The sequence below is a fragment of the Cercospora kikuchii genome (assembly GCF_019650295.1).
Source record: "Cercospora kikuchii DNA, contig_00001, whole genome shotgun sequence".
Taxonomy (NCBI): domain Eukaryota; kingdom Fungi; phylum Ascomycota; class Dothideomycetes; order Mycosphaerellales; family Mycosphaerellaceae; genus Cercospora; species Cercospora kikuchii.
In genome coordinates, this window is record NW_025408582.1 from 995,763 (window position 1) to 1,019,864 (window position 24,102).

Sequence of the window (24,102 nt, forward strand, 5' to 3'; positions counted from 1 at the left end):
ACTGCCAAAGCAAGCAGTGGATGGCGACGGGAAATAGTGGAATACTCCAACCATGTAGGCATCTCCGGTCCTAAGACGCTAGTTTTGTTGCTTGTTCCATCACTTAATTCGCATTACCCACTCCGAACCTACCATCGTATTGTGCATGGACCGGATGTCGTCTCTCGGCGTGTGTTCCACCACCCTGAACCGGCTGACTGCAGACGCGCCATCGCAAGGCAGCACATCGCGCGGTGATGAGAACACATGGACAGCTCATGCCAATGCTAGGCCTTCAGAAATTCTCGTTGTTGGTGACCTGACGATGATGCGGGTGATGCGGTTGAGAAGAAATCGGGACAGACGTCACCATCTTCCGTTCGCGGAGGTGGGCCTTTCGCCAAGTCCGTGCGCTAGCGCCAAGCTCCAATGGATAAGCGACGAACGATAAGCAGTTGATGCTGCCAGTGCTTCACTGATGCCGCATCTCGTCTCGTAGTTCAACGAAGCAGTCATTAGAAGAAGATGGGAGGCAACTATGAGCACGCGCGAAAGCTCATTTACGACGCGCACAATGAAGATCCGAACAAAGTCACTCGCCCCGACGGCACGGAGGGCCCGTATGAGACGCATTACTCAGAGAAGATGGAGAGATATCTCCAAGCTCGTGCACCCGAGGCCTCAGACGTCCTGAAGCTTGCAATCTGTGGCCAGCACTTCCGCCGATGGGAGGTTCCTCGATCTCAATTCCCTATGACGAAGATAGGATATCACTCCTGGCGAACACATCTCAAGAAACGTCAAGCTAAGCTTGTGGGCGAGATTCTCGAGCAATCCAACTACTCTGAGACCGATGTGAAAAGATGCGTTGCTTTGATTGAAAAGGAGGGACTGAAACAAGGCGAACCGGAAGTACAAGTGCTGGAAGATGTTGCGTGCCTCGTGTTCTTGGATGATCAGTTCGATGAGTTCAAGGAGAAGCACGATGAGGACAAAATTATTACAATTTTGAGGAAGACATGGGTCAAAATGTCAGAAGAAGGACATCGCCTAGCGCTGCAAATCCCTATGACAGACGAGTGCAAGGCTCTGGTGGGTAAGGCCCTTGAGACTACATGATGCTCATTCTATCAGCGAATGTGTCATGACTCGCGAAGCTCGATGTTCGGCATGACATGCCGCGTTTTCATGCAATGAAGCGAAACTCAAAGTCGATCGGCTTTGCTCCCCGCGGAGTGCGGCTGACACTTCGCCTACAATGATACCACTTGAACGCTGCTACTTGCCTTCGCGATCTTCGATCGTTATCCGCATGGCCCCAGCGACACCCCGCATCTGCAAAAGGAGTCGCTGATGCTCGAAAAATGCGCGATCCAGCAACAACCAGGTTGGCCACTACGGCTTCGGCATGCAGGTAGACGAGACGCCAAAATCAAGCGGCCCGGACTAGATCAAAGTATAAACCTGCTCGAGCATCTGCAGCTGCAAAATGGGTCACTACAGTGGCCACTCAGAGCTCAGATGCGGTTGAAGGTTCCTTGCACAGTGGTCAGTAACCAAACTCTCGAATTTTCTGTTACCCGCGCTGTGCGCGAAGAGCGCGCTCAGCGCGATAGCCGCCATAATGGACATTCAATTGTCCTTGACGAAGACGAACAACTGCTATGCTGTCTCTCATATTTGGATTACCGAGCCCGGCATGCACGTAGACGAAACGTTATCCCATCTCAGCCAAGCAGGATCAGCTTCTTGAGCCTCCTGCTAGATGGCATGGTACACCACTGCTGCTTGCGAAGAGCGCCCACAGCGCGGCAGCCGCCATAATGGTCATTCAATTGTGCCTGACAAGGACGTACAACCACAACTTTGCGTCTATCATCTGGACTCGGTCTCTGTGCCGACTCCGGCATGCACGTAAACGAAACGTTGTCCCGCCTCAGCCAAGCATGATCAGCTCCATTCGGATGGCAAGGTATCGACTCCGCCGTCCGTTGTGCCGCTACCCTTCAGTACCAGACGACGACATTGACGAAGTCCTGTCCACTAGCATTATTCAGTCACCGAGCACAGCGCATTTGACGCATTAGCCGCCATTGTCTACAGAAAGGCCAGAAGACGCGGCCTGACAACGACAGTCAATGGCTCACAGATGTTGGATCTGATCACGGGTAGGACCATTTGCATTGAAATTTCCTTGCCACTGCTTTCAACATTCGTCATCCAAGATTATCCGGGCGTAGCACAGTCGTGGTCTCTTGAAAGCACCAGGAGCCGGAACAGAATCATAGTACCACTCGGTTTGCAGAGATGGCAAAGCGTCGGCCTTCACTGCACATTGTATTCGATTCCATACTACAGCAATCCTACTCAATACCAACGCATGCACGATTGTTGCGAGGCCTAACGTGAGGGTTGCCAAATTGCATGAACAGTGGTCTCCCTACAAAAGCGCGGGCATGAGCGCCATAATCTCAAGCACGTGGCCTGCAGAACTGCGATCGTGCGTCGGGCAGGATCAAATCCCGTAGTAAATGTATCGTCACACCGACACGCAGGATCAGCGAATAAATGCATTATGAGTCTGAACGTTACGCTCCTTTGTACCAGACTCGCCATTCCCGCGCAGTCACCACCACAACCCGCGGGCTTCAGTTGCAACGCTGATCAATCTTAGATGGAATGCAGACTCACTCCATTGCATGTCTTCATTCATACGGCGGCTAGAACGCTTATGCCGCAACACTCGGCTACTGTGTGTATGAGACTATTTCAACAAGTTGCATGTGGGAAAAGCATATCTCACTGCCTAATAGAGTAGTTAGGACAACAAGTACAGATATCCCCAACCTCAAACCTAACCACTATCTCCCTCTACTCCGGTCTCCTCGGCTTCCTATCCGCCAAAATCGTAGCAAACATCGCCATCGCCTGCATATTCACCTCCGCAGGAACAGGCTGATCCGGTTTCGCCAACTGACTCAACAATTTAAAATAATTGATATAAAAGCTCGGGGTACTCGTGAAGAAAATTTTCGCTTCTTCATCATTCGGGTTACTGAATGTATGCGGTGCTCGAATCGGTACGACGACATAATCGCCCACCTTCGCGTCGACGATCTTCTTGTCTTTGCCTTCTTCGGATGTATCGGGGACGTGGAAGCGGACGCTGCCTTGGGTGATGTAGAATGTTTCGTCGTGCATTTCGTGCCAGTGGGGTGGTGGACCGGGGGTTTTGGGAGGCATTGTTAGTTCTGCTACGCCGATGCGGTTGTCTGTGAGCGACAGTCAGCATGTTTGTTCACGTTGTGGTGTGTTCAAGATGAATGGGAGCTGGAGCTGTACCTGTGTGAGAGCCATCTTCTAGCACGCGACATGTGATTGGACCGAGCTTGAAGACTTCTCCTGCTTTTGCTTCGATGAATTCGATGTCTTTGTCGGGCACTGATACTAGTCCGGCCATTTTGGGAGCTTTTCTTTGCAGCTGGTGTTGTGGTTGGTGGGGTGAAGGTGAAGTTGATGAAGATTGGTGTTGAAACACAAGATGCTGCAGAGACACGGTCCTGATTGACTCCGAAGTTGGGTAATTCTTGGCTTCTTCAGATTCTTGAAGATCTTGTGTTGCGTAGCTGTCTACTATCTGGCGCTTGTCTCCGCCGTTCAGTTTTGCGATGTTTGGTCGAGCTTGGGGAAGGTCCAAAGCAGTGCTCGGTACCGAAATTTTGTGTCACACTACATTACATGCAATTGATCTCGGCTCTCCGAGCGAGCAACATGGCCCGAATGCAATGACATATCTGCAATGTCGAGCAAATGTGTCGATGCACAGAAGTTGTAAAGCATAGTAAAGACCGAGAGCAGACTACAATCATATGACCATGTAATGTTTGGCAATGTGTGCCTCAGGCTTGATGATGAGTTCTCCTTCTCCTACTGTCCCACTATGTGTATGCGCATAGCAGTAGGAAATCGCTGCCTTGGCCGTTCTTAGCCCCCTTGTGTGGGCCTCTCACTTGTTGCCCTCCTATCAGCATTATAATCGGCCTCTTCATCGCGCTTGCCCGGTTTTCCAATGACAGATGTGCAAAAGCCAAAATGGCGGGCAGCGCGGCACATCGTATCTTCCGACTGTGCTGTAAGTGAGCTTCCCATTCACCATAACATTTTTCGACTATGGCAGACTTCACGGACCTCGTTTTCCAGTCAGTGCTGGACGTCTAGCTCCTCAGACGATGCTACGAAGGTCACTGCAGTAGCCAAGGTCCAGAATACCGGAGGGTAGTATACGGCCAGCCTGCATTCACTCACGTGCTTGCCTCGCCAGAAACTTCAACAACAATCTTGCCCTTCGCCCTGCCGGTCTTCAACTTCTCAAAAGCTTTCGGCACATCCTCGAACTTGAATTTCTCATCGATGACGGGCTTGATCTGGCCATCTTGCATCCATTTGCCTATTGCCGCGAGGTCGTTCGACTTGATGTCTGCCATGAGCGCGGTAATCTTACGTTGTCCCCCACCGAGAAAGCCGGGCCAAAGTCTCATTGCGATCATGTGCCAAAAGGTTGAAAATGCTATTGGCGCTCCCACCATGACGTATACCGCTCCTGGATTGGTGTACTGATGTGCTTTGTAGAACAGCTCCGGGCTTGAGCCGACGTTATCGACTACATGGTCGTATTTTCGCCCGCTCGAGATGAGAGTCTGCAGGATGTTGGATTGCTTGTAGTCGATGACTTCATCGGCCCCGAGACTCTTGCATAGATCAACATTGGCGGTGGAGCAAGTGGTAGTGACATAGGCACCAGCAGCTTTTGCGATTTGAATCCCGAAGACACCTGTACCGCCACTGCCACCATTGATGAAGATACTGCTGCCTGTCTTGACGTAGGGTATGATCGATTGATAAGCGGTAATGCCACAGATGGTCGCTGTAGCGCCAGCGACTGGTGACACGCCTTCGGGTAACGCTGCTACACGCGAATCCATAGCGACGGTGTGTTCGCCTAAGGCGCCGCCTACAATGCCTCCAGCACCAGCGCCACCGAAGACGAGCTGGCCTGGCTTGAAAGTCGACCCATCTGCCGGCTCTATAATGCGTCCAGCGAAGTCGACTGAAGGTGTGGCCGGCGTCTTGAGAGCTAATGTGGTGAAGCCGGGCACTTCGGGCGCCTTGTAATCGACTGGATTGAGTGCTGCAGCAAGGACCTGAACTAAGTGTTGATCGGGCTTGCGTCGCGGAAGTGGCACATCGGCATTAAGCTTCAGATTCTTTTCCAGGCCACCTTTGGTGCTGCTGAATTGCCTGCGTGAGAGTGCATCAGTAGTGTTGCCAGCGTTCAGGAGGAAATCGAGTTACCAGGCGCGAGATGTTTTAGTGTTAGACATGGTTAGGAGTGTCGTGTGGCAATTGTGATTAGGCCCGCGTCGAGGACACGGTGATGAAGGAAAAGAGAGTATTGATGAGGACAAGGCATGCGTATTGACAGCTCAAGGTACCTCTTTTGAACATGTCTTGTCGTAGTCGTCATTGTATCACTGTCGCAAGATCCATGTTCTGTCTCGGCGAAAAATTGTCCCGCCGAACAAGTCTGCCTACCGTGAGTCCGGACATAACGCTCCAGGCTTCAACTTCTATCGTAGACATTGCTGCTGGCGGGCAATTGTGTGTTCTTGCATCTCCTTTGGTACTCTCCGGACGCGTCCCTCCGTGCAAACGGCGACGGACTTTGTTCAGGAGACCAGCCCCCGGGCGCTGCCTGTCCTTGCTCTTACGCTGTAGCCTCCTCTGCTGTCCCAGCCGGGATCCATCGATACGACGAATGCGACAAGGCTCCGAGCGTCCGCTGCTGAGCAATCAGTACGAGCAGTGCAATGCGTGCAAGCTGCTCGCTCGGCGAAGTCGAACAGCAATTCCACTGGATTGGAAGCGTGGTCGAGGTCGAAGTCAAAGCCGTCCAGACGGATGAACTCTGCCTCAGGCCTCAAGCCGGACCGTTCGCCGACTGCGATGGGAAATGTTGGCCAACGTAGGCTCGTTCGTTCCTTCATCTCACCTACCTCCTTTTTAATCTGGATCTCCTGAAAAGAACCATGTACAAGTATTGGAGCAAATGGGAGTTTGGTCTCAGGTCCTTCATGACGATGGTATCGCCAATCTGCCTGCAACATGGTCCAGGCATCGCAACTGTCAAGTTCGATCGCAATGATGAAGACGCACACCAAGTCGTGCTCTCATGGCTTGCACGCCTCGGTCTTGTGCGCTGGACATTGTGCTGAAAGGCAGCCATCCGGATGATGGGGCTTCTATACGAGTTCATCGCCTCAAGACAACAAGAAATAATTTGGAGGCCACATGGTCCTAGACATGAAACTTACATGTCATCAGGTCTCCCGAAAGGTGGCGAAAATAGGATGTCCGAACGCGCGAGAATGATCATTACGACATGTCTGGTAGGTCCTTCAGGCGGTGTCCTCATAAAGCTGAAAGCCTAAGTATTCCCACCCAACGTATATACTACCAGTCTCGCACGTCTACTTCTTAACTTCAGTGCAGCCTCACAGTATCAAAAGTCACAGCGAGTGATCATGACGGAAACAGAGCCAATCTTCTTTTGGCGGGAAACAGAATCGAACGGATTTCTCTGCCAATACTACCCAGCAACTTTCTGCAACACCGACGACCCGGAAGGCCAGCAACATGAATTCAATTGCGCCGAGCAGTGGATGATGTACAACAAAGCGTTGATCCTGGCCACTCCGGATCCACCTGAGGCAAGCACGAAGTTCAAGAAAGGTACGACCAAGTCAGCCGAAGCCCCATTCGACGAGAGCCGCCGAAACCTGCCACGGAGAGTCCTTGCAGAGGCATATCCAGACAAGCAAAAGTACTTGATACAGAGCGTGCCGTTCACGAACCGGGGCAAGAAACGATATGATGCAACAAAATTTGAGATAGTTGTGACTGGCAATTATTACAAGTTCTCCCAGAATCCGGAACTCAAGAAACTGCTCATGGCAACTGGAGAACGAGAACTATTCGAAGCTGCGCCGAACGATCGGACTTGGGGCATTGGATTCAAAGCAGAGGAAGCAAAGAAGCATACAGACCGAACGTCCTGGGGTTCCAACCTGCTCGGAAATGCTTTGATGACTGTCAGGGAGAGGCTGCGTGCGGAGGAGGCTGGAGAACAAGGAGATTCAAATGTTTGACGTTCAAGCAAGCGGGCAAGGTGAATGTCTAAGACTACGTTTCCATTGATGGCTCTTGTGTTTGCTTGCTGCCTCTTTCACATGCACCTGGCCGACAAGTGCAGGACACAATAGTCTTTTTCGAAAAAGCTGCCACATTGCCTACACATTCCGATTCCCATCTGGACACATCCTCATCCCCATCGCAAGGAAGCACAGCAAGGAGTTTCCCAAGATCACTACACTCAGCAACAACAACACACACCACCCGAACTATGTCCAACTACAACAATCATCAAGTCGAAATCCGCATCGGTAGCCCACCCCGCAAGCCCGAAACATCCCTCTACATCGGCGTCCTCCCCCGCTCCGCCTTCCAACGCTTCACCCGCGCAACCTGGACCTTCCTCCACGAATACAACAACAATACCTTCTGGCTTCCCGTGGGAACCGAACCCCACTCTGCCCAAACTCTCATCCGCTGGATGTCCTGGAACATTAACTAGCCACAACCCCTTCCCATCCCTCTTCCAGAAACATTCGAAGAAGGGGTAGAGTTACTGAACGCGGCGAAAATGTTTGAAATCAAGTGGCATTTTACAAGGAATTTGAAAGAGGGGTTGATGGAGTATATGAGAGGTGCGGCGTTGACGAGTGAGGAGTTTCGGTTGGGGTGGGAGAAGTTGGCGGAGGATGCGGATATTGCGGGGGCGTTGGTGGGAGGGTTGAGGGAGAGGTATCGGGATGGGTTGAGGTGGGGATTTGAGGGCGTGCCGGAGAGGAAGATGATTTTGAAGTTTGCGGAGGTGAAGGGGATTGTGATCATGTGGTGAGGATTTGACACGGAATGCTGCGAAAGGAGCCCAAAGGTGCGCTGTTTGTGATGATATGCGGGAAGCGAAAGGCAACTTTATGATGGCACTTGAGAAGGAATAGCGCTGTATTTATCTTGCGAAGCCAGTGAGCAGAACAATCTGAGTGGCTCTCTAATCTCGGCCAGTTGTAAGGTTCCAGCTTTGCTGCCTTGGTAGTCCTGTTCTTTAGCCTCTGGAGAGTTGCTTCGACGTGGCATTCATGCACTGCCATTCTCTCCGCTTATGTGAAGATAATTCCTCCATCAACGACTTGTGTTTGCCCAGTCACGTAATCGCTGTCCGGGCTACCCAAAAAGCTCACCAACTTTGCAACATCCTAGTGAGGGATCATTAGCACAGCGTTCCAGATTCCAGCCCACATATCTACATGGACTTACCTCAGGTGTACTAGTCCTCTTCATGGCAATCAATTCATTGGTGTACTTCTTGATCGTATCGCCCTTCTTGACACCCGATTTCTCGCCCAGCTTTTCATCGATGAGGTCCCACATGGCTGTTCCCACAATGCCTGGCGCATATGCGTTGACGGTGATGTGATGCTCGGCCATCTCCATCGCATAAGCTTGCGTGAGGCCGCGAACCGCCCACTTCGAGGCAGAGTAGTGGGAGAGGAGAGCGAATGGTTTGAAGGCGACGATCGATGCGCACTAGTCCGAAGAAATGTCAGTACTCTGTGCGACAGCTTGGGGGTTACAAATGGCGGGAGTTGGGAAGGCTCACGCCAATAAGTTTAGCTGGGTTTTCCGCAGTTGCATTCCCTTGCTTGATGATCTGCTTCGCCGCAGCTTGATAGCAATTATTCACGCCGAACACGTTAACACGGAACATGTTCTCGAAATCCTCTTCTGTCAAATCGAGCAGTGCTTTGACCTGGGCAATGCCTGCGTTCGCAACCATAGTATTCAGCGGGCCCAGCTCATTGACGGCATGCTGAATCATGTCCTCGACTTCTTTCAATTTTGAGACATCTGCGATGGCGACTGTAGACTTGCGGCCCATTCCTTGGATCTCTTTTGCAACTTCTTCGGCGCCAGACTTGTTCGCGGCAATATCGTTGACTGCTACATCGTAGCCGTCTTGAGCCAAGCGGAGAGCGACGGCGCGGCCAATGCCTCGTGAAGAGCCTGTGACAATTGCTACTTTGCCCATGCTGGCGATCGGAGGCTAGCGTATATTACTTCGTATTGCAGTAGTGCCGCAGGTCAGTGAAGCAGATGTGTAAGAGCAAATTTGACGCCTTCTGTAGAAACGAGTACAACGACAACGGCGAACAGGATGAAGCTCAAACTGAAGGGCATCTTGTTTGTTTTATACTTGCCAATGTAGGAGGATCGACCAAAGCTGCACTTACTGGTCTCGGCCACGATTAACGAGTGTTGGTACGCGTGAGGAGGTACTCCTCTTCTGCAACAAGAGGGACTCGTCCAACCGGTAGCTGTGATTGCCTCGTTGAGAATTGCTCCGTTGCACCGAGATGTATACCCTTTGGGGGAACGCGGGCGAATGCCGCGTGAGGGCATCATGATGAGGAGAAGAGCTCGCAGCTGTCAAGTTGAGGAGCTGCAGGGTTTCGGGAGACGATATCCTGGGTCGTCTGACATAGCTTTCACAGTAGGCAGGTCAGCCGAGCACACACAAACTTTGTGTGCCATGGCCATTTTCATCCTGGTTAGTCCAAGTTATACTAACATGCTTTGCACACAGCAGAAGGATGTCATTCTGACTGCGCGATCATGCCGTCCATTGTTCACGCCAGGACGAGCGTGAAGTATCGGAGCGTTCTACTCACCTGGCGACTCGGTATCTGTTCGTACCTCTTCCGCGTCTTAGCCAAGCCAGTACGCTCGTAGGGAATCCGGACAACCCATTCCCGAGGGCCGCTTCAACGTATGTAAGCGTGGACTTTCATTCTCGTGTAGAAACTTCTGTACGACTCTTCGACAGAGGTCTCTAGCTATCTACCGGCTCTCTTCCACGAGTTCGCGCTACCCTTGCTTACGAGATGTCCTTGACATTACATGTAGGGCCGAAACTGCCTTCCCCGTAGGTCGTCGTCAGCCAGCTTGGCGGGAGGTCTCTTAGCCTTGATTGACCCCACAACATGGGATCTGAGGAAGCAAGAATAAAAGCCTTTGATTCTCTACAAGTCATTGCTTACTCCAGAACTTTTAGCTACATTGTGATCCAATACACAACCCTAGATCATTTAGAAATCTTCCGCGATCTCGCGTCATCCGTCAGTCAATAATCCTTCTACATTATTCATGTTTCGGACTCATTAGTGAATGATTTATTACCACGAACTTCACGGCCATTCTCACGCTTCGAGGCGACCTCGATGACACAAAGTGAGCGCTCAATGCATGCCACATGATCGAACATGGTCTTGACGGGATCGCCGGGTGCAGAGACACGAGATGACGCCAGCCTCATTGTCGCTTCTCACGTCTTTGACTGTTCTCAGTGCAAAGCCAAGTTCAGTCGTCGAGCTCATCTAAAGCGCCACCAGAAAAGCCGTAAGTCTTGTCGTGTGGCAGAGAAGTGGCCTCCATTGTTAATTCACACCCTCTGCAGATCAGTTGGAGAAGCCATTCTCCTGCTTATACTGCAATTTGTCTTCGTCCCGCAAAGATGTCATTGCTCGCCATACAAGAAATTTCCATCCAACTCAGGCACGGACTTCGAGCAATGACAATAGCCTCAGTCACAGCAGCTTGTCACCGCGTCGTTCCACCCCGACACAAGAGCAGAGTGAAACAAACGGTACCACTAGCGATACAGAGCATAGATGGATGAGTGACCTGGGCTCGAGCCTGTCGCGAGACTTCTACGCAAACAGCGCAGCATATGAGAGCTTCGACGACCCCAGCTCTGGAGAAAACAGGTTCCTGGCGCTGGACGCTCCCTCCGAGATCACGACAGCAGACGCGTTTGACATATGGACGAATGGCCAGTTCGCTGATCCCGCTATGTCGCAAGTGGCTGAAGCAGACATCTTGCTGCTTCCTGCTGCTTGTACAACTACGGCGTCACATGACCACGAGCAGAGTAGGATACCGTCTTTCCAGGCTTCCCGTGCTCCTAATAGCACTCTATCCATTGCGAATTATCCATCCGAGAGCAGGGGCGCCTTTCACATTGAGAACGAAGAGTATGAGACGATCAAGCGAAACTACGAGGCTCTTAGCACCTCGGAGCGGGACTGCAGTCTTCGATTTCCGTCTAAATATGCCGTCAGCCGATTTGTTCGGAGCTTCTTTGAGTATATGGACCCGCATATGCCCATTATACATCTTCCGACATTTGATATTATGTCCACTGCAGGTAAATGATTCTACTTATACTAGAAGTCATCTCGGTACGCATAAGTTGACGGTCTCTTCAAGCGCCTCTTTTGGTGGAGATTATGGCTTGCGGTGCACTATATGCCAAAGAGTCGACTGCAGCGCAGAGTCTCCACATGGTGGCCTTACTGTGTATGCGTAAGGTAGGAGTGAGCGTCTCAGCCGGCACATTGGTAGGCTGACATACTCTCAAAGTACGCAGAATCGGCTCTCTTCCATGATAAGGACACCAGAGGTCAACTATGGCGGCTGCAAACGAGCCTCTTGGTATATTATTTCGATGCTTTCCAAGGAAACTCACACGCGCAGGGACAGTCGATGCAAGTCCTTAGTCAAGTCATGAACGTAGGTGCTACAGGGTTTTACATTTCCAATCGAGGCTGACATTTCTATAGCTCGCCCACGAGGCTATCCAAGAGATGAATCTTTCCGAGACACCGACGACGTACAGGAAATGGGTACTCCACGAGACGCTGAATAGGTGGGATATCTACTAGATGCTTGCGCTTCACGAATTTTAACCACAGTCCAGGTGTTTGTCGGCGACCGTCGTCATCAGCGCTGCCTATTTCTTGGATAGCCCGGACCGATATTCCTTACTTGGCATACATCAGGCCCGATTCCGGCTACCGTCTCCTGCATCAATGTGGTCTAAGCACGAGAATTGCTGGCAAAGCCCCAAGGAAACATTATACAGTACCGATGTCGTCAATCTGGTCCTCGCTGGGTGCAAATTACCTTCCCAAGAGTCCGAATTCGGTTTCGCAACTATTGTTTCGGCTGTGGTGTGTCATATCTGTGCCTTTGAAACGCTTTTCGGAGCCCAGCATCCGGATCTGTTCCATGCCTTCGTTGAAAAGATGGACAAACCATTTGAAGTTCTCAAGAACGCCTGGAAAGAACGATCATCGACTAAGTTTCTCATAGAGTCCTCTCTGTCCCACATGGCACATACCACACGTTCCATGATACTCTCGACGAGCTTTCATCTTTACGGGAGTCAGCAATTGAGGACCATGAGAGCGCTGCTCAAAAGCCCGGCACCTCTCGATTGGGCGAGCCTTGACGTGGCTTTGAACATCTGTCACACAGCCAGACTAGAAAAGTCCCTGATCATGGCAGCTGAAATGTTGAGGTCGGACTGTCAGACAGGTCTAGGATACATTCAATCCGTTGGATTTCACAAATTTGCGCCCCTTTCCGTCGGCGCCCCTTTCGAAGCCAGTGCGTTCCTCCACCGCCCTTCGCACTTGGACGCTAACGTTTTGGTTAGGTCTCTTGCTTTCCTGGTACATCTGGAGCAAGAAATCCGGCCGGAGTCTATATATTGCTGTTGACAAGTTGATCAGTGACGCAATGTCAGAAGCCAACGGCTGGGTTGATTTGCACCACGACTCACTTGAAATCTTCCCTCTAGAACTGTACGCCAGATTATTTGATTCATCACTTTGGAAATGTATGTCTCTTTCACACACACTTTCACCTGCCCTGTGTGGTTCCTGACAGCTTATAGGCCTCGATTACGTCTGTCAAAGGCTTAGACGTCTGAAACAACAACTTATCGCTGCGTCCACGGGCATGGCAGGCTTCGAATATGTTGAGACATCAGGGACAGGGTGAAGGAGTGACCTTAAAGAGAAAATTCTTGCTCAATAGACTATTTTCCCCGCTTATACATGATGAGAGATGTTGGCCTTGTTGCAAGGATATCGAGAAGGTAAATGACATCGAGATACGGGGCACTTGAACGATCGAAGAATGATTCTTTCATGAGACACTAGTATAGACCCAAACCCACACACACCAAAAACGGTAGCTCCTCGTGTGCGCGCTGGCTCTGGTAAGGGCAGCTGTGTTGTACGATATCCGCCCTTGAGTTCTGCTACCTGCTAGGCGTAGGAAACACCTAACAGTTAGTTGCTTCTCCTCAAATCCTCGTCCTAGGCTCGAAAAAGGGCCGGCTTCTGACCCAACGGCAGGGAAAACCTCTCGGCACGCCAAGACTCGATATCAGGTTTTGTGCGCCCGACTTTCTGATTGTATCTGATCTTCAAATTACGAAGATCGGTCGACAAACGGAAAAGATATAGCCCGACGACGTTTGGGGGTAGGAAAGCCCCCGGACGACCCAACGCCCTCAGAAAGTGTCTCCGGCCAGAAATCTGAATTGGCAGTTTCGTTCGGCCAATCTTCTGATTGCCTCTAAAGTTAAGATTGTGACAATCTGTTGGCAAACAAGAGAGGTATTATCGACGGCGTCTAAGAGGCCTAAGGAGCCTCCGGACGACCCAACGCCCTCAGAAAGTATCTCCGACCAGAAAACCAAAGTCGTAGAGTTGTTCAACTACTCTTCTGATCGACTCTGATTGTCTAATCGTAGGAATCGGATCACTGGTGCTTGAGTTATAGTAGGAGGAGCGTAGGCGTCCTCTTCGGAGGGTAGGGGAAGGATTCGATTGTCGGAGGTCTTCTCAGATTGCGACGGGTAGTAAGTAAGGCGGCGGTTCGTGTTCTAAAGGTACCTAATCGTAAAAGAAGGCATATAAAGAGTGTATCTGAAGTAGTAAGTAGGTAGGCGTCCTCGAGTTGCCCGAAGGCGCGTCGTAAACGCCTCTCTGCTATCTTGCTTGTTCGACGTCTTTTCTCTCTCTTGCCCTGACATTCTGAACATTCTGAGCCTCAAAGAACCCCCTGTCTGAAACGTGTGGGGTACCAGTTAACACTAGCTACTACAAACCAAATGATATGGTGGCACTCATTCCCAGCTGCCGCAGATACACAATATTGTGGGTTCATGTAGCTGCAATAGTTATTTTGGGCAAAGTGCTGGCTAAGAGTGGCATTCCTTCTTGGCAGGTGGCTCTCCACACAGACACCACCCTGTAAGTGGGTCAACATCTAGGTTCTTTTCACATTTCTTAGCACTGCAGATCAGAGCTGAAGTAGCAGGCGCACCTATCGAGTCATATGCAATGTACGCATAAATTGGATACTTACTACAATAAAATCCATACTTTAACCGGACATCATGCGCGCTGTCTCATCCGAGTTCAGAGTGGCACTGGGTGGCTCAGGGTGGCATTGCTTGCTGTGCAAGTGCATACCAGTGTCTCACCTCAGTTACAATTTATCTTGCGTCCATATTTCTCGTCATCACTGTCCACAATTCACGTCTTGACGTATCTTCAACATCCATCATGGATCGTTTACCTGCCCTGGGTACTGATGTCCGAGGCGTGCTTTCGCCAACAATGCGAATCTACACGGAATTACTCCAACAGAATGCTAGTGCATTAAAATCCATCGCCGAGGGCAGGAAGACATATCAGTACGGTCAGCATCCAAGACAGAACCTGGACGTCTATACTCCGAAGGAAAGCTCAGCTGAGTCCCCGGTGATCCTTTGGGCACACGGTGGAGGTCTTGTTGCGGGAGACAAGAACCTGTCCATCCCGGGAGATCTGGTCTACACCAACGTTGGCTACTTCTTCGCTTCCCGTGGCTTTACAACAATAGTGATCAATTACCGACTTGTGAACACCCATGATGCCAGATTCCCATCAGGAGGGGAAGACATCGCAGCAGCGATCGAGTGGATCACACAACACTTCCAGGGACAGAAGAGAGATCTCTTCGGTCTGGGCAACTCCGCCGGCGGTATTCACTGGTCAACCTTTCTCTTCCATCGAGCATTTCAAAACACTTTGAAGAAGGTCACAACGAATGATGGTATTCGCCTTCGAGGTGTGACTTTGCTGTCTGTGCCCTTCGACTTTTTCAAAGCCCCGACAGATCGCGCAAAGGTACTGCAGTCATATTATGGTGATGATGTGGCTGGATTATGCCCGTACGGTTTGATGTCTCGGGCAGATGACTCGGTCTGGGATTCTTTGGAGCGAGCCCAGGTTCAAATATGCGTTGGAAGTGTGTCGTTAGATCCCGAGGACGAAGTGCTCTCTCCCGTGAGGCGCTTTGTGTCGACGTGGAAGAGCAAGAGATCATCTTCTCCAGCTCCAAAGCTTGTTGTTTCGACATGGGAAGGGCATAATCATATCAGTCCATTTCTAGCACTGGGCACAGATATTGAAAGGGAAGAAGCGTGGGGATTCGACCTCATAGAGTGGATGAGAGGAATTTGTGAAGGACTGGCGAATTGAATTAGACACATGTCGCAACTACGATGTCATATGAAGAACGCTACTGAGAAGACCTCCATTTACAGTAGGATCGCACTGCGTCTTAAGATCTTGTCTCCTGTCAGTGTCTCCGCCCAAATGGAAGGTAAACTTCAATTTCAGGAAATGCAGCAAAGCTCTGCCATGGAGTAATATGAATTATCTACTCAATGATGCGATTGCCGCCTCATGATTTGTGTTGCTTCAACCTCAATACCGGCACAATCGCTCTGTTCTCCAAACTTTGGTAAGAGGAACGGTCAGTCAGTGTTCTTGGCGTGCGAGAGTACATAGTCATTGGCAAATCGCGAAAGTGGTGCGCCGATGGTCGGCAATGCAAAAAGGATTGTACAATAGCAGGACCTGGTGGCAGAGGATCAATGTATGGTGTAAATGTGACCACTATAGCACTACATGATCGTTCCTCCTCCGGCGCAGGTTATCTAGACATCTTCCACGTCGGTAGAAGTTCCGTCGAGCCATTTCTTACATTGCCATAACAGCTTGTCGTGAGCCTGACGAGATGGCGTAGATTCGTCTTCCCGACGATGACCTGGCATTCCCTGTAGCACCGTGATGCCTTCCATAGTCGCTTCTTGACAGTATGCAATAATGCGATATCCCGGCGGGAATCTTGCTAGTTTCTCTTCATCCAAAAAAGGGATTTTGTTAGGATTAACTGGAATCATCTTGTCCTTCTCGTACCAATGGCGCACAAGTCTGGCCTTCCAATCGCCACGTCCGTCACGTTCCCAGAAATAACAGAATCGGCAGTCAACTTCAACGTCAACCTCGCATGCATCGATTATGAATCGCTGAGTAATAACAGCTTTCATCTTGGTCACCGCTCGAGTGCCGTCTGGGCGAATGTCGGTGCTGGCGCCGTTACATCGATGCATGATAAATGGCCCCTTGTCCATGGTTGTCTTTGAAATCTCGAGAAAGTCGCGAAAGTGGAGACGTCCGGTCCAGATCGTATAAATGTGAGCATCATCATGGAAGATTGAGGCAAAGTTGTCCCATTCGCACGTATCTCTGTACATCGGCCAGCCCTCTGCAAGCTCGCGGAGCTTAAATCGTTCCAATGCTAGATCGTTAGGACCATTGTTACGCACAGCCTGCACCGGCCTGGATCCTGGAGGAAGTGAATGTCTGTCTGCCATATCGATTGAAGTTGAAGTGCGAAAGGCGTTTGGGATTGAGTGCTATATATGCCCGCTGATGGGGGAACACTCTCGATCATGGTCATGACTTCGATATACAGCTCATCCTGGTGCTTCTAATGCCAGATCAGGTGTCGAAGTCGTACTGTCGCGGTGGCACATGGCGAGACTGAGCGTCAAATGTTGCGAGAATACGTTTTCCTCGCTGAAGGGCCACCGGCAGATGCTGCAGCCGGATTCCGGGGCTGGTCCGAGACTCCGTGGCCACTTTCTCCGCGTTGAGGAGCAGCTTGTCGCCTTGCTGCTGTGCCACTCAAGTCAGGTACCAGGTGGCTCGGGTGGCACTGCAAGCGTCAAAGGTGAACGCGCCACCCACGCGGACAGTAGTTACTCCTTGCCCCATCCGATGTTGCATTAGGAGAGTGACTCGTGGTTCAAAGTGATACTCATATGGAGCCATACATTTGAGTATATAAGATCACATGGAAGACCGACATGGGAGTGATATGTAGCCCATTGTTGGAGAGTCCGTTCAAGATCTTTCAATCCAGTCGTCGCGAAGCACTCAAGTTCATTGTAAACGAATTGGAGCTATCACTATGGGGGAAGCTATTCAGCTAGATCAGCCTCAGCTGGAGGAACTGCTCCAAACCAGTGACATCGGCTCCAAGATAGCTTCCTTGAGGAGGAACACACAACTCTCGATCCGTACTTCGACATCCGCCAATACCTTGCAATCCAAGCAACAGACTCTGCAGCCTGACAGGAAGTTTGAATTCGCGAACGCAGATCCCTTTCGCAAAGGCATGAACGCCCCGACTCGATTTGATGCGGAAGTCGGTTCTTGTGTTGTCAGAGGTCAAGTCCCTCTGCAGTTGGACGGCACTTTCTATCGGATGTCATGCGACCCCATCTTTGCCAATCGTAATGGCAAGGATATGTGGATCAACGGAGACGGCTGTCTACATGCTTGGCGCTTCTCCAACGGCGTCGTCGATTTTAAGCAGAAGTACGTGCGCACTCCACGATTCGTCTATGAGCGCGCAGCTCGTGAGCCGCTCTTTGGGACCTACAGGAACCCTTATGCCGGCGATGAGAGGGTCTTCAACGATATACAAGGCACCGGTAACACTCACGTCCATAGCTGGCATGGCTGGCTTTTGGTCTGCAAGGAGGACAGTCCACCGATCGCTGTTGATCCAGACACTCTGGATACCATAGGTGTGTACCTCACACCATATTCCCGAGCTCATAACTGATATTCCACGGGCATTTACGACTTCGAGGGGCAACTTGGCCCTTCTCTGACTTTCGCGGCACATCCAAAGGTTGACGCGGTCACTGGAGAGACCATGTGCTTTTCGATGGAGGCATTAGGAATGGGGTGAGTCGTCCTGCCATGTGACCGCAGAACTTGACGCTGAGCAGCTCTAGATCGAACGATCTTGTCTATTACCGGTTCGACAAGACCGGCAAAAAAGTGGACGAGTGTTGGGTGAAAACACCCGATGTCAGTTGGACACATGATATGGTCGCGACGGAGAAGTAGGCGCTCTATACATGCACGCTTGACCTTGATTGACTCGTGTGCAGCTGGGTGATTTTCCACATGAGCAATTACCAGTACGATCTGGAGTACATGAAAAAGGAAAACGGCACGCACTTTCGCCTGAACCGGTTTCTAGTAAGCTTTGACGCGTTGAAGAAGGAAAAGAAGAAGAAGCGTCATGGCTAATACTCGCGAAGCCTAACAGATTTGGTGTTCTCCCCCGACGAAATCCTAAACCCAAGGATGTTCGTTGGTTCGACAGCCTGAAAAACCACACATGGGGCCACTTTTCGAATGGGTTCGAGGACCGGGACGGGTGCATCTATATAGATGCATTCATTGCGGATACTGATACACTCGGAGTCTTTCCCAACATGCACCCTGAGCTAGATCTTGGCCAGCCGGAGCAAAAACTGAATGGAAAGCTTGCTCGGTTTAAGATCGATCCAAAGGCAAGCTCTAACGATCTGGAGCTCCCGGTAGTGCTCAGTGAGGTGGGGGGCGAAATGGCACGTTGCGACGATCGTTTCATGACGAGGCCCTACAATAATGCCTACGGAGTTCGACATTCGCCTAGGGGCTTTAATGCAATACTTCACATCGATATCGCAGCTGGTGTTACCAATATCTGGGAACCAGGTGAGGGTATAGCTGTCGGGGAGCCCTGTTTCGTTCCTCGACAAGAAGATTCCCCCGAGGGCGACGGGTTCTTGCTTGTGTGCACACGGGACGCAGCAAAATGTCAAGCTCAACTGGCAATTCTCGATGCTACCGATATCATTTCGGGACCTATCTCCATCGTAGAGCTTCCTTTCCAGCTTTGTGAGGGCGTACATGGCAACTGGGTATGTTGTAACAGTGCCTACCGTCCTGAGTCTCGTACTAATGAACATGTCCAAACAGGTGGAGACGCAGCATCTAGTGTCTCGCAAGCCACTCATCGATTACTCTGGTGTCAACAAGGCGATTCAAGACAAGTTCGGCACCGGAGCGCCGAAATTCTACGACGACTTCAGTGGCAAGCCAGTAGCTTTAACTCGAGCTGAGGCGGTGTCGAACCCCAGACTTGTCTAGTGTCGGGTGTCGGATCTGAAGTCCTTCCTGGCATTCCCATATGAATGCCTTCTAGAGCTCTGTGGTGTTCTGTAGTAGTTTTAGCACTATGGTTAGAATCTCAATCAGCATCCTCTTCAATAAACTTACTCTCATAGACTTTATATTCATGATAGTCACAAACGATGGTACGCACTTAAGACTAAGCTATATCAGGTATGGCGACAAGCTAACTTCAGAATTGAGAAATCAGAGTCGATACGTTAGATTAGAGCGAAGGGATAGACAGGTATCTTCAGGCTTCCATCACCGCATGGCCTCCGGCGGGAGCAGATCAGTTGCGCCATTACGCTGGTGTTGTCTCTTCAACGACCTGGAACTCTGCCCACACATCACATTCCAGCAGTATAGGCGGTCCATCAGGCTCTTTCAGAGGCGCACGCTGTCCAGCCGGACTCATCGTCTCCTCTTTACTACCATGCCACCACGAGGTGACGAGATGTCCATCTTTGGGCTCCAGCCGATATCGATGACCACGCATCAACACGTGTTCGCCGTGGTGCTCTCGCTCGGCAAGATCGAAGCTACCCTTGGACACTGTCGTCTCCCCAGGCTCAAGGGTTTGGAAGTATACGTCGTCACCGCCTTCAAGCTCGCTGCTAAAGGGGGCTCGTTTATTCTTGGCTCGACAGACGGCGATGGCGGTGTCGGAGGTGAGATCCGTACATTTGAAGCCCTGTGTATAAGCTAGATTCGTGTCATAGATAGTACCCCAGGTGAAGATGGTGACGGGACTGCTGTGGGGGAGTGTTGCTGTAACTCTCAAAATGGCAGCTTCGTTCAGTGCAACACTCGAAGGGCTGATGGAGATAGTCGCTTGGAAAGAGGGCTGCGAAGTCACGATCCTAGAAGCCATGCGCCATTTTACGAATGTGACCCTCTGTAGAATAGGTCCCGAAGGCCATGCCAGTTTGATGGAACGGGAGGTAATGGAAGGTGTAGCGAAGCCAAGTGAATTGGAGGGGTTCCTGCATGCTCGGGATTTGTTTCTGGTCGCGTCCTCCACCACGCACGCGTCTTCCGATCCTGTGGTAACCACTTACCACCCACAATGTCCAGGCCGATCCTGACCCAGCCGCCGCGAGGTCTGACACTTACAGAAGAGCTTGAAAAGCTCGAACAGCAGATCACCTTGACTCTGCAGGAAATCGATAGCAACTTTAGCAAAGCCCATCGCATCGTCACAAGCAGTATCCTGCCAATCGTCGAGGACTATGCGAAACACAGCAATGACGTCTGGGAGGGCTCCAAGGTAGGCTACCAGGCACAATCCTCAGTTCGTCGGCTGATACTTGCGAGTTCTGGAAACAATTCTTCGAGGCCTCTGCCAACGTCTCGCTATCGGGATACGAAGAGAACGCCAACGAGGACAACACGCAAACCGACGCTACACAGTCCTTCCAAACGTCGACAGATCACGATGAGAGCACTATCACCGGAGCGAGTACGCACGATGACGAGGAGGAGTTCAGCACAGAATCGCCAACACAAATGACGGGCGTGCAGACAACACCCAAGCTGCCTGCTTCAACGACAAAGTCCGGCGGCAAGACGAGACAAGGGAACAGGCCGGCGTCTGCATACCGGTCGCCGTCCCCGCGGAAGTACACTGGTAGGAACCCGCGAGGCGGCAATACGCCAGGCACCGACCAGCCTAGCACGCCGCGCATGTCAACCGCGAACGATATGGACTCCTCTCCTTTCCAGCCTCAATCTGCATTTGAACCACCCTCTGCCTTCCGGACACAGCAGGAGAACCACGACCCTCTCATGCACCGCGTGTTAGACAAGAACTACCGCATCCAGGCGACGCCCATGACACAGCGTCGACAATATCAAGCTCAAGCTGCTTCAAAGCCTGCTCCAGCCCCGGCTACGGCTACCAAGAAACAACTCTGGGACGACTCACCTCAATCCTCGCCCGAAACGTCTGCGCCTCAATTACGAAGCGAGCTTTTCTCGCCCGCAAAACCAGCACCACGAACCCCCGGCGTATCTGTGCTCACTCCGGCAACTCGAAAGACCGGTCCTCCACCACCCACAACATCTACAGGGAAACAGCTCTTCTCCGCACAAGACAAGGCATACGCAGCGAGCAAAGATCGCACGCGTGCAAGTCATATGTTCGAGGACAGTGACGAGGACGAGGACTTCTTTGCCGATATCAGTCCGCCGAAGACGATGCAATTCCATGTCCCGCAGAGCAGACTCGTGCAGACGCCTGCAAGGGAGGCGAGCAAGAAGATTGTGGACGATCTGTTATTGACTGCGGGGGCTGATGCGACCGATGACATTGAGGACGATTCTTTGGAGTTTGAAGTGCCTAGTCCAAGTGTGGTGAAGCAAGGGTGGCAGATAGATGACGATACCTTCTAGAGCGTGCCTGGCTGTGCCACGTCGATAGCAGCCTGCGACGGAATTCCTAGTGTCCCGCAGTGGCTACATGCACAGTCTCGCTATACAATGGCCTGCCAGCCTCTGCTTTCGGCGTCTGTTGTCCTTTCGATGCACACCCGCATATCGTACACAGCTTTCCACCCACAGGACCGCGGAGTTATCGTAATCGCAGACCCATTGGCGTGACTTTTCTAGTCCCTGCTTTATCTCTTTGTGTTGACACTGTACAGTATAATACATTCCTTCATGGCCTCTCTCCCCCAATGCTCTTCTTTGTCCAGTCTAGATGAGGTTCTTGACGGCGTCAACTGCGAACGGTGCTGTCATCCTTGTTAGTCTAGTGTCGCATCTGATTCGCGATCGAGGTGATGCATACAGAAGTATAGCACAACACACATGCTGACCATGCCGAAGATGGTCTGTCTGGCGGCCGCTTCTTGCTGCGCGAGCTCTTCGGGTGTGGGTTGTGGTGGTGCTGTAGCGAAGTCGTCAGTTTTCATACTCTTTCCGGTCGGAATCAGGAGCCGACTGACCGCCGAACATGTTTGCGATTACTTGTGAACTGTGTTGAGAGTGATGGGAGTGATTGTCTGTGATTGTGGTGACGAGTGACGAAGTGAATCTTTTGGCCCAATTCGGCGCGACTTTTGCGGAGGCTCGTCAAAGGGAACGTCAACCGCGTCGCGACCAACTTCCACCACCACTTCACGCCATCACCACCAACACAACCTGTCGCCGCCTTGAATCTATCTCATTCCTTCTGGAGACCACTGGAAAGCGCGACGCCCACTCCGCAAACATGGAGGATCTTGAGCAGCCAGAGACACCGACCATCAACAGTCGCGAGGACGAGCCAGAAGGCAACAATGACCCGACCGACCCTTTACGTCCTGAGGTAGAAGAGGAGAACGATGCAGGTGGCACGCCGCCAATGGCTGATCCTATCGCCGACACCGAGATGCAGGAGGAACTGCCCACGAACGGCGCAGATGAGGCCAACGACGATGAAGCAGACGTTGGCAACACAGCCAACACGGACCGGGCAGTCCAAGACGACGAAGATGACGATTCAGAACTAGAAGAGCTGGATGAGCAGGAGTTCGCCGACTTTGACGCCACGGCGCTGAACATCCCAGATAAGCCGATTGATGTGGATGAGAGCAATGTTGCCCTACTGGGTGTGCACAAGCGCAAGCGAACAGCGGAAGAAGAAGCTGAGCGCGAGCGAAAGAAGAAGAAGAAAGAGAAGAAAAGAGACAAGCCAAGTCGGAGACGCAGAGGCGAGGATGAAGATGACTTTGAGGGCGGTCCAGAGATGGATGGCAAGCGTTCGAGAAAGGGCAAGGGATCAAAGCCGAGTGGCAGCTCAAAGAGGGAGAGAACGCCGGTTGATCTTGACAGCCTGCCCCCGGATGAGCGTAAGTACATGGGACTCCCGAGGTCGAATACACATGCTAACAGCTGCAGGCCGCCGTCGTGCACTCGATGCGAAAATTGATGAGGCTCTCAAGACACATCGCGTGTCTCGCCGCAAAGCCGCCCAGGACATGGAAGAGCGCGCCGACCAGGAACTTTCAGAAATGCGTACTCGCATCGCGAAAGCTTGCGAGGCTGATGCTCAGGCTCGACAGCGCGGCGAAGTCGCAGTTCAGAAGCTCAAGATTCTTCCCGAGGTGGTGGAGCTCATGAACCGCAATACAATTCAGTCGCAACTCGTTGATCCGGATATCAACATCCTCGAATCCGTCCGATTCATGCTCGAACCCGCCGATCAAGACGCTGCCTTGCCAAACTACCAAATTCAGCGTGAGCTCTTTGCTATCCTCTCGAAGCTCAACATCGGAAAGGAAGCCCTCGTTGCTTCAGCTATCGGCAAAGTTGTGCTTTTCTACACCAAATCATCCCAACCACAGCCAGACATCAAGAGACAAGCAGAACAACTCGTCGCAGAATGGACCCGCGTTATCCTCAATAAGGGCAAAGACGCTCGCTCCAAGCCTGTCGAGACGCGAGGTTACGACCCATTGGTCGCGGCGGCGAGCCAGAGAATGGGAGGCAGTCAAGTCGATCGTACTGCAGTGGCTGCAGAGAAGCGGAAGAGAGCACTCGAACTTCCTGGACCAGCGAACCGAGCAAGAGTATTGGGTGGTGTCGGAACCTACAGCATTGCGCCTGTCAGTAATTTGAGTAACGCTCAAGGTGTGAGTGCGCGAAAGACGCAAGGCGCGAACGACGAGGCATTTAGGAGAATTGCGGCGAGGAGTTCGCAGAAGGCTGGAAAGCGGTAGACATGCTGACAGGAATGGTTCTGAGCTGATTCATT

At 51.5% G+C, this 24,102-nt stretch overlaps 14 protein-coding genes across 14 annotated transcripts; 9 read left to right on the forward strand and 5 right to left on the reverse strand.

Annotated features, from left to right (window-relative positions):
- Positions 1 to 504: 504 nt before the first annotated feature.
- On the forward strand, positions 505 to 1,098 carry CKM354_000031600 (uncharacterized protein; the record flags this gene model as incomplete). Its single annotated transcript, XM_044795402.1, has 1 exon — positions 505 to 1,098. The coding sequence occupies one exon, from the start codon at positions 505 to 507 to the stop codon at positions 1,096 to 1,098; it is 594 nt and encodes a 197-aa protein (XP_044651337.1).
- A 1,752-nt stretch (positions 1,099 to 2,850) lies between these two features.
- Positions 2,851 to 3,439, reverse strand: CKM354_000031700 (uncharacterized protein; the record flags this gene model as incomplete). The annotated part of the gene is made up of 2 exons (XM_044795403.1): positions 2,851 to 3,251; positions 3,322 to 3,439. The coding sequence occupies 2 exons, from the start codon at positions 3,437 to 3,439 to the stop codon at positions 2,851 to 2,853; spliced, it is 519 nt and encodes a 172-aa protein (XP_044651338.1).
- An 841-nt stretch (positions 3,440 to 4,280) lies between these two features.
- CKM354_000031800 (uncharacterized protein) lies at positions 4,281 to 5,360 on the reverse strand (the record flags this gene model as incomplete). Its single annotated transcript, XM_044795404.1, has 2 exons — positions 4,281 to 5,277; positions 5,332 to 5,360. 2 exons carry the CDS (start codon positions 5,358 to 5,360, stop codon positions 4,281 to 4,283), a joined length of 1,026 nt encoding a protein of 341 aa, XP_044651339.1.
- A 1,200-nt stretch (positions 5,361 to 6,560) lies between these two features.
- CKM354_000031900 (uncharacterized protein) lies at positions 6,561 to 7,184 on the forward strand (the record flags this gene model as incomplete). The annotated part of the gene is made up of 1 exon (XM_044795405.1): positions 6,561 to 7,184. The coding sequence occupies one exon, from the start codon at positions 6,561 to 6,563 to the stop codon at positions 7,182 to 7,184; it is 624 nt and encodes a 207-aa protein (XP_044651340.1).
- A 254-nt stretch (positions 7,185 to 7,438) lies between these two features.
- Positions 7,439 to 7,669, forward strand: CKM354_000032000 (uncharacterized protein; the record flags this gene model as incomplete). Its single annotated transcript, XM_044795406.1, has 1 exon — positions 7,439 to 7,669. One exon carries the CDS (start codon positions 7,439 to 7,441, stop codon positions 7,667 to 7,669), a length of 231 nt encoding a protein of 76 aa, XP_044651341.1.
- Positions 7,670 to 7,738: 69 nt separating this feature from the next.
- On the forward strand, positions 7,739 to 7,996 carry CKM354_000032100 (uncharacterized protein; the record flags this gene model as incomplete). The annotated part of the gene is made up of 1 exon (XM_044795407.1): positions 7,739 to 7,996. One exon carries the CDS (start codon positions 7,739 to 7,741, stop codon positions 7,994 to 7,996), a length of 258 nt encoding a protein of 85 aa, XP_044651342.1.
- A 262-nt stretch (positions 7,997 to 8,258) lies between these two features.
- On the reverse strand, positions 8,259 to 9,187 carry CKM354_000032200 (uncharacterized protein; the record flags this gene model as incomplete). Its single annotated transcript, XM_044795408.1, has 3 exons — positions 8,259 to 8,354; positions 8,416 to 8,685; positions 8,759 to 9,187. The coding sequence occupies 3 exons, from the start codon at positions 9,185 to 9,187 to the stop codon at positions 8,259 to 8,261; spliced, it is 795 nt and encodes a 264-aa protein (XP_044651343.1).
- Positions 9,188 to 14,579: 5,392 nt separating this feature from the next.
- Positions 14,580 to 15,539, forward strand: CKM354_000032300 (uncharacterized protein; the record flags this gene model as incomplete). Its single annotated transcript, XM_044795409.1, has 1 exon — positions 14,580 to 15,539. One exon carries the CDS (start codon positions 14,580 to 14,582, stop codon positions 15,537 to 15,539), a length of 960 nt encoding a protein of 319 aa, XP_044651344.1.
- A 461-nt stretch (positions 15,540 to 16,000) lies between these two features.
- Positions 16,001 to 16,720, reverse strand: CKM354_000032400 (uncharacterized protein; the record flags this gene model as incomplete). Its single annotated transcript, XM_044795410.1, has 1 exon — positions 16,001 to 16,720. The coding sequence occupies one exon, from the start codon at positions 16,718 to 16,720 to the stop codon at positions 16,001 to 16,003; it is 720 nt and encodes a 239-aa protein (XP_044651345.1).
- A 599-nt stretch (positions 16,721 to 17,319) lies between these two features.
- Positions 17,320 to 17,979, forward strand: CKM354_000032500 (uncharacterized protein; the record flags this gene model as incomplete). The annotated part of the gene is made up of 1 exon (XM_044795411.1): positions 17,320 to 17,979. The coding sequence occupies one exon, from the start codon at positions 17,320 to 17,322 to the stop codon at positions 17,977 to 17,979; it is 660 nt and encodes a 219-aa protein (XP_044651346.1).
- Positions 17,980 to 18,072: 93 nt separating this feature from the next.
- CKM354_000032600 (uncharacterized protein) lies at positions 18,073 to 19,343 on the forward strand (the record flags this gene model as incomplete). Its single annotated transcript, XM_044795412.1, has 5 exons — positions 18,073 to 18,104; positions 18,155 to 18,265; positions 18,314 to 18,404; positions 18,467 to 19,114; positions 19,173 to 19,343. The coding sequence occupies 5 exons, from the start codon at positions 18,073 to 18,075 to the stop codon at positions 19,341 to 19,343; spliced, it is 1,053 nt and encodes a 350-aa protein (XP_044651347.1).
- Positions 19,344 to 19,668: 325 nt separating this feature from the next.
- CKM354_000032700 (uncharacterized protein) lies at positions 19,669 to 20,238 on the reverse strand (the record flags this gene model as incomplete). The annotated part of the gene is made up of 1 exon (XM_044795413.1): positions 19,669 to 20,238. One exon carries the CDS (start codon positions 20,236 to 20,238, stop codon positions 19,669 to 19,671), a length of 570 nt encoding a protein of 189 aa, XP_044651348.1.
- A 195-nt stretch (positions 20,239 to 20,433) lies between these two features.
- On the forward strand, positions 20,434 to 21,758 carry CKM354_000032800 (uncharacterized protein; the record flags this gene model as incomplete). Its single annotated transcript, XM_044795414.1, has 2 exons — positions 20,434 to 20,634; positions 20,682 to 21,758. 2 exons carry the CDS (start codon positions 20,434 to 20,436, stop codon positions 21,756 to 21,758), a joined length of 1,278 nt encoding a protein of 425 aa, XP_044651349.1.
- Positions 21,759 to 22,578: 820 nt separating this feature from the next.
- CKM354_000032900 (uncharacterized protein) lies at positions 22,579 to 24,067 on the forward strand (the record flags this gene model as incomplete). The annotated part of the gene is made up of 2 exons (XM_044795415.1): positions 22,579 to 23,197; positions 23,247 to 24,067. 2 exons carry the CDS (start codon positions 22,579 to 22,581, stop codon positions 24,065 to 24,067), a joined length of 1,440 nt encoding a protein of 479 aa, XP_044651350.1.
- Positions 24,068 to 24,102: the final 35 nt, after the last annotated feature.